At 33.6% G+C, this 7,377-nt stretch overlaps 1 protein-coding gene across 1 annotated transcript; it reads left to right on the top strand.

Annotated features, from left to right (window-relative positions):
• The first annotated feature begins 2,391 nt into the window (after positions 1 to 2,391).
• On the top strand, positions 2,392 to 6,206 carry LOC106306764 (probable LRR receptor-like serine/threonine-protein kinase At2g24230). The gene is made up of 2 exons (XM_013743507.1): positions 2,392 to 3,905; positions 5,433 to 6,206. Exons 1-2 carry the CDS (start codon positions 2,534 to 2,536, stop codon positions 6,050 to 6,052), a joined length of 1,992 nt encoding a protein of 663 aa, XP_013598961.1. The 5' UTR covers positions 2,392 to 2,533; the 3' UTR covers positions 6,053 to 6,206.
• The last annotated feature ends 1,171 nt before the right edge of the window (positions 6,207 to 7,377 follow it).

The raw sequence follows: 7,377 nt of genomic DNA, 5'->3' as shown, positions 1-7,377 counted from the left end.
ATTTTTTAAAAAGAAAAATAAAATTTATTTTCAATTTTAATTTCAAAATTGATTTTATAAAAAATTTCTTATTTTTCAATTTTTTGGAATTTTAAAGATTTTTTTAAGTTTTTAGAGAATATTTTTATTTTCAATTAGTACCACATAAAAGTAAACATGTTAGTAAGAACATTGAAAGTTCCACTAGCCTAGTGGTAAAAGACCTTGCCATTTGACCAAACAACCTGGGTTCGAATCCAGGGGTTTACATATTTTTAATTTCAAATCATGTAAAACGACGTCGTTTCATCTCATTTGAAAACGACGTCGTTTCACTTAACGCCAACAATAAACGATGTCAAATATTTCTGTTAAATTTGTTGACGACGTGCTAAATTGGCAAGTCAGCGAAAACATTATTAATTAATTCTAAAGTCAATGAAAGTTTGGTGTTTTTTTGGTCAGTTCAAAAGTTCATGTTTCTTTTGGCAATTCGTACAAAGTTGAGGTTTATTTTGGCCGAATTCTCTAAAAGATATGCAAATGTTGAAATTTATAACACTAATATTAAATTCACATAATTCGACGCACCTCTGAATTTTTGTTGTTTCTCATGGGAATGTTTTGGACCGCGATACCACACGATTATCAATACAATCAAACTCTTTTTTTTTTTGGAGAAAGGGCTTTTCACAGTCGAACTTTTTATGTCGTTAATTTTAAAAACGTTGTACGTAAAATAAAAGTTAATTTAAAACAGCTAACTGTAAATTAGATCACTGTGACTTTATTTTGACGTCAACTACTGCACCATGACGTCAACTACTGCACCATTAACCAAGCGTTCGTAGCTTGGTGGTAAAGGAGGTACAGCTGTAATGTCCGCCACCCGAATTCGAACCTTGATCACAACGGATTTAACATCCCTTCCGTTGGGATGCTGGACCCCTTTCGGGGGATAATTGGGAATGTGGCTGCCCCGATACCAGAGTTATCAAAAAAAAAAAAAAAAACTACTGCACCATTATTTACTTTCAACCAAACCATCAACAAATAACTAATCATAATAAATATACGCATTTATTACAAGGCGAATAGAGAGCAATACTACTCCATTAGTAAATTCTGAAAACACTTTTTAGTAGTAAATTTATATGATACCGAACTCAAAACATGGATGAAATTAGATAGTTTAATGAATTTGTAAAAAGTCATAGGGTCCACGTTTCTATTTCTCATCAGCAATTCAGCATATGCATCTACCAACACAAAAGATGAGGCACCAACCATATACCCATTTGCTTACTTCACTTGAGTTTCAAAACCACATACGTCAACAACAGAGTTAAAATCGAAGTTTAGTTTTATTGTAATATTAAAAATATACAATTATGTTTGGCGTATAAATTAAAACTGTCTATTACACTACTACATTTTATTTCTGAAATTATATTTTATGAAGTATACAGATTTGTCTCTGATTGGAAAAAGGTGAATTCCATATTTTCATGATTTCTATTTTGATTTATCGGATACCAATCATGTACTTATCATCATTATCTTTACGAGGTTTTATTTTTGCCTCTCTTTACTTTTGAAAAAGTGAAAGGCAAAGTAAAGTTTCTAAATCACTGAATCAGTAGAACTAGTTGATTATTTGATTCACTAATTTGAATATTTAGTTTCTATATGATTTAGTTATATATTTGTTGTTGTTTTTTTTTTTTGCTAAATTTGTGTATTATATTTGTTTTTTTTTTTGGTAAAAGTGTATTATATTTGTTGTTGTGAAAATAGTATCATTTTACCCTACTCAATCCAAGACTTGATTAATTAAAATATTTTATGTCATGTATGAACTTTAGTTTAACTTTCTCTTTTTGTTAAAGAGAAAAGAACCTTATAAAGACAATGATGGTAATAACCATGATTACAGAATCCTCAATAATCCTGTAATCGAAAAGAAAAATCATTCAGTTTACCTTTAAATTAAATACTAAATAGAAAAGTAACTCAAAAATCTTATTTGGTTAATTCAACTAACTTATCGCAGCTACCCTTTCTAAGAAAAAAACTAACTTATCTCAGTTGCATGTTAGAGTGATAAAAGAACAGAACAAAACCGTTAATTTAAGATACGTATGTGTTTTTTTTTTTCATTTTACATCATCAAATAATGTAAAACTCGTCTCGTTTCTATAGAAATAATTTATGAAACTCATCATCAAATTATATGAAACTAAAGTTCCCACAGCTAATGTCAGCTCGCTGTAACATTCATCAAATCCAACACAATAAATAATAATAAATCGAGTAATTTATATAAAGAAATTTGACTTTTATTTTTTCCGTCGTAATCCACGTCACCGTTGGCATTTTATCAACCGTATGTATCTTCCTTCATCTCTCTCTATTCTTTGAATAAACCTCACCAGCTCCCCTCATATACAGAGCAGAGGATACAACCAAACCTTCTCTCTCTCCTCCCCCCCGCCAATTTTTATCTTCCATGGAAGAACAATCATCATCATCAAAATAAGAAATCTGAGAAAAAATGTTTCCAAAACTGCTGCTTCTTCTTCTCTTCTCTTTAGTCTCTCTCTCACACTCTTCCACCATTTCATGTCCTAACGGCACAGACTTCCGTCAGTTAACCAGAGCTTTCCGTCACGTCTCCGGTTTCAACTCCTCCTGGTTCTCTAACTGCTCCGTCGTCGTCACTCACATCGTTCTTCCGTCAAGAAAGCTAAACGGCACCGTTTCATGGACTTCGTTACGGAATCTCACGCACTTACATGTCCTCGATCTCTCCAACAACTCTCTCGATGGCTCTGTTCCTACTTGGCTCTGGTCTAAACCCGGTCTTGTCTCCGTCGATCTTTCCCGGAATCGGTTTGGTGGTTCGATACGAGTAATTCCGGTTAACGGTTCGGTTTTTTCATCCGTTAAGAAGCTGAACCTATCGTACAACCGGTTCACCAACGCGATTAACTTAACCGGATTCGTTAACCTCGCAGTTCTCGATCTCTCTCATAACAATCTCCGTGTTTTGCCTCTTGGTTTGGGTTCGCTCTCCGGTTTACACCACCTCGATATCTCGAGATGTAAAATCAATGGCAGCGTTAAACCGATTTCCGGTTTAAAATCGTTGGATTACTTGGATTTATCCGAAAACTCAATGAACGGTTCGTTCCCGGTCGATTTTCCTAATCTCAACCATCTCCGGTTCTTGAATCTATCTGCAAACCGGTTTTCCGGTTCGGTTGGGTTTGACAAATACAGAAAATTCGGCAAATCGGCGTTTTCACACGGCGGCAGTTTCGTCTTTAACGTCTCCAAGATCCCGACTCGCCACCGTCTCCATCCTCTCCGTCACCGGAATCCGCCGCCACATCATCGAAACGTCAAAGCAAACCGTTTTAACCGCACTCCGTTGGTGATTGGCCTATCTTCTTCTTTAGGAGCTCTGGTTATTCTAGTCTTCGTCGTCTCTGGGATTTTAATCCGCCGCAGATTGAAATCGGCGAGGACGAAATCGAGATGGGCGATCTCGAGTCCTGCACCGTTGGATTTCAAGATGGAGAAATCTGGACCGTTCGCTTTCGAAACGGAGTCGGGGTCGTCGTGGGTGGCGGATATAAAAGAGCCAACGGCGGCTCCGGTCGTGATGGCGTCTAAGCCGTTGATGAATCTGACGTTCAAGGATCTGATTGTTGCCACATCACATTTCGGGACGGAGTCCGTTATATCCGACAGCACGTGTGGTCCTATTTACCGTGCCGTTCTACCCGGAGAATTACACGTGGCAATCAAAGTGCATGAACGAATCAGAGACGTCGATCAAAACGAAGCCGTTACGGCGTTTGAAGCGCTTACACGGCTTAAGCATCCCAATCTTCTGACGCTCTCCGGTTACTGCATCGCAGGTACTAATTAATTATTTCCCGGTAATTGTTTTTACTCATTATGACCTCAGGTTTTGAAATTGACTTTTTAACCCCAGCCGGAATCACTAAGCACTGACCAAGTAACAGATGTAGTAAATAAGTACATTTTTATGCATATACAATATATGGTTTTCATATACACTATATGCTGTAAATGTAACAAAGTATTTTTCCTTCTTTGACCAAATTTCTAAACAAAGTATTAATGCTAAAAACCTGACAGATTTTCTGGGCAGGAAAACTTCGTGCACAAAATTAGAAAGAAACAGCTGACTTTTTTTTTTCTGAAAACAATGAATTATTGAACTTATTTATAAATTTTTATCAGTATCCTCTGAATTTATATGGCTTTTAGTTGATGGATTAAGGTCATTTAAACCAAAATATTTGGAGAATTGGAGTTGCTGGAAAATATCCTATCATTATTTTTTGCTGGGTGTTGATATTTCAAAACAACAAAAAATCGCGGCGTAGACGTCACTTAATGAATTTTTGTCTCTACTTTCACGGGTTTCTGGAAAAACCATTAATGAGGTATTAAATGCTGAACGGTGTCGTATTCATTAGGAGTATGTATGTGTAATTGTGTATGTTGTACAAACGAAAAAGGTCAGTTGCATGATAGTGATACGTCACGTTAAAAAATCTAAATATTTTTGCGCATGATTGCAAATTTTATGAATTTTCGCGACATTGACGCAAAAATGTATAATTATTCCAAAAAGTTACTCAGAAATAAAGTAATGTTTGTGTGATAGATTTCTTATCTTATTTTTAGGGTTTATCATTTGGTCCTTTTATGATTTGACTGGGTCGACTTTAGAAAATGTGCAGACAAGTCGAATCCTTGGCTTTGGCACTCGAAGAGATTATGGCTTGTCGGATTATGGCCTTTTTTTTTAAATAAAAGAAAATTTTTTATCTCTAGAAATATTAAGATTGATGCAGAAATTTAATTTTTTTTTAAAAATAAATTTTAAAATACTCCTTCCGTTTTTAATTGTATGTAGTTTTGTTTAAAAGCACGAATATTTAGAAAATTGTTATTTAAATAAATATATCATTTAACTAATTAATTCAACCAATTATTAAAAACCTAACATTATTTCATTGGTCAAACAATATCCAATAAATGAAAAAGATGCATTGAAATACGTAAACTAGTTATATTGTGAAACAAACTATTTTTGCTAAAACTACTTACATTTAGAAACAGAGGGAGTATAATTTTAAAATCATTCAAACAATTATAAAAATGACTGCAAAATCTAATTGGTTACACAGTTTTCAATAAAGTTAAAAATAATATAAAATATTAAAACATCATTTATTTGAAACAACAAACATCTTCTAAAACATCATCTATTATGAAATGAATGGAAGTATAATTTTTGTCCAAAAAAATGCTATAATTATTTATTTTCTGGTCTAACTTAAGTTACAAATTAATACTAGTAATTGAGTAGAAAACATAGAATAACAAAAAAAAAATGGCTGTTGTTTCAGGAAAAGAGAAGCTTATACTATATGAATTTATGGCTACTGGAGATCTTCACCGATGGCTACATGAGCTCCCGGCGGGAGAAACCAACGTGGAAGATTGGAGCGCCGATACATGGGAGAGTCACGTTGGAGATTCATCACCGGAGAAAACAAACTGGCTGATACGTCACCGTATCGCTATTGGAGTTGCACGTGGTTTAGCCTATCTACATCATGTTGGTACCACTCATGGTCACTTAGTTGCTACCAACATCCTCTTAACCGAGACCTTAGAGCCAAAAATCTCTGATTTCGGTATCAACAGCATCGCAAAAGCCGAAAAAGATACTAATAATAACAATGTAGAGTTCGATGTGTATTGTTTTGGGGTGATCTTGTTTGAGCTATTAACCGGGAAGCAAGGGAGTGAGGAACATGTGAAATCGGTTCGACGGTTGTTTAAGGAAAGGAGAGGAGAGGAAGCTCTCGACTCGAGATTGCGGTTAGCTTCTGGAGAATCGGTTAATGAGATGGTCGAGAGTCTTAGAATTGGTTACTTTTGTACGGCGGAAACGTCAGGGAAACGGCCGACAATGCAACAAGTGTTGGGTCTGCTTAAAGACATTCGTACCGTCTCGCGTTGAGTTAGGAAACAAAGTTTGTATTAGGTTCGGATGTTGTTATGGACATATGTTGTGCGAGATAATGCGTTTTTTTTCTTTGATGGGGAGATAATGCGTTTTGTCAAGCTATTATATGTTTTTGTTTCGAATTATAGGAAACGAATGTTAAAAGTTACTAATTTTTGTTTTTGACGTCAAAAAAAAAAAAGTGAGTGTTTTGTTAAAAAAAAACAGAATATTATATCAAAACCTATATGTTTTCATAATCAAAATTTAGAAGTATTTATAAATGTTCCTGTCAATATTTAAGTTCTTGCTTAAATAGTTTTGCAAATTGTACAGATAAATTATACATGTTAGTCAGGAAACATGAAGGTTTGATAGCGAAGTTTTAATATGGTGCTACTTAAGAAAGGCAATTTTTCATTTTAACCAAAACTATATATTTGTTTTGTTTTTATGATCAATCTTCTAAGACTTAGCTCATGTATTGGGGTGAAAAGAGTACATTAGTGTAGACCTTTCTTGTATACAAATTATAAAATATATAGTTTTTAATGGAAGTATATAAAATTATGCACTATTTGTCCATAGGAAATTATTAAATATAATATCAATTTATTAAATATATCAAAAAAATTTCTTAATTTTGTATTCAATAAATGAGTTTTATTGAAGCATATTGAAATGAATTGACTACTTATCCAAATATTCTATAGAAAATTAGTAAATATAATATAAAAATTATTAAATATATGATATATCCAAAGAAGTATCTTAATTTTGTATTCAATAAATTAATTTTATTGAAGCATATTAAAATGAATTAATTATTTCCAAATATTATACTCATAGAATATATATTTCTGGACTCGTACTACGCCACGAGAGAATAATATAGAGGGGAAAATGTTAGATGAGGAAGACAAAACGAAGTGGGTAAGGTGGGAAAGTATTTGGTAAGATAATGCTCGTGAGAAGCTGTTGAGTTTTTTTGTTTTTTTGTTTAGTTTTTTCCAACGACGTGTAGCGTATTTTTTAGTGTAAGCACTAATTAAGTCGCAAAAATTACAAGCGGCAGTAAGACTTACCCAACCATAGTCTATAGATAACAGACTCTACTGTAAATTCAATAAATAGAGATATGTTTCTTCTGTTGTTTACAACGCATTTATACACAATAACTTACCTGAAATCATGAGTAATGATACAACAATAACACAATCACAAACTACTAATAATGTGCATATATTCGCAAATAAAGTTTATACTATCGTATGAAAATTTATGACTTGGAAGAAGACTTATCTTGGCTGTCTTCATTTTTTTTTGGCTGTCTTCATTTT

Source organism: Brassica oleracea, chromosome C7, assembly GCF_000695525.1.
Source record: "Brassica oleracea var. oleracea cultivar TO1000 chromosome C7, BOL, whole genome shotgun sequence".
Taxonomy (NCBI): Eukaryota; Viridiplantae; Streptophyta; class Magnoliopsida; order Brassicales; family Brassicaceae; genus Brassica; species Brassica oleracea.
The sequence above is the reverse complement of the archived record's forward strand: the minus strand, read 5'-3'. Positions and strand labels throughout refer to the sequence as shown.

Excerpts from the sequence above, each read along its gene's own strand:
- LOC106306764 (XM_013743507.1), top strand. The coding sequence starts at position 2,534 with ATGTTTCCAAAACTGCTGCTTCTTCTTCTCTTCTCTTTAGTCTCTCTC. Across the intron at positions 3,906-5,432 it reads CTCCGGTTACTGCATCGCAG|GAAAAGAGAAGCTTATACTA; the intron begins GTACTAATTAAT and ends CTGTTGTTTCAG.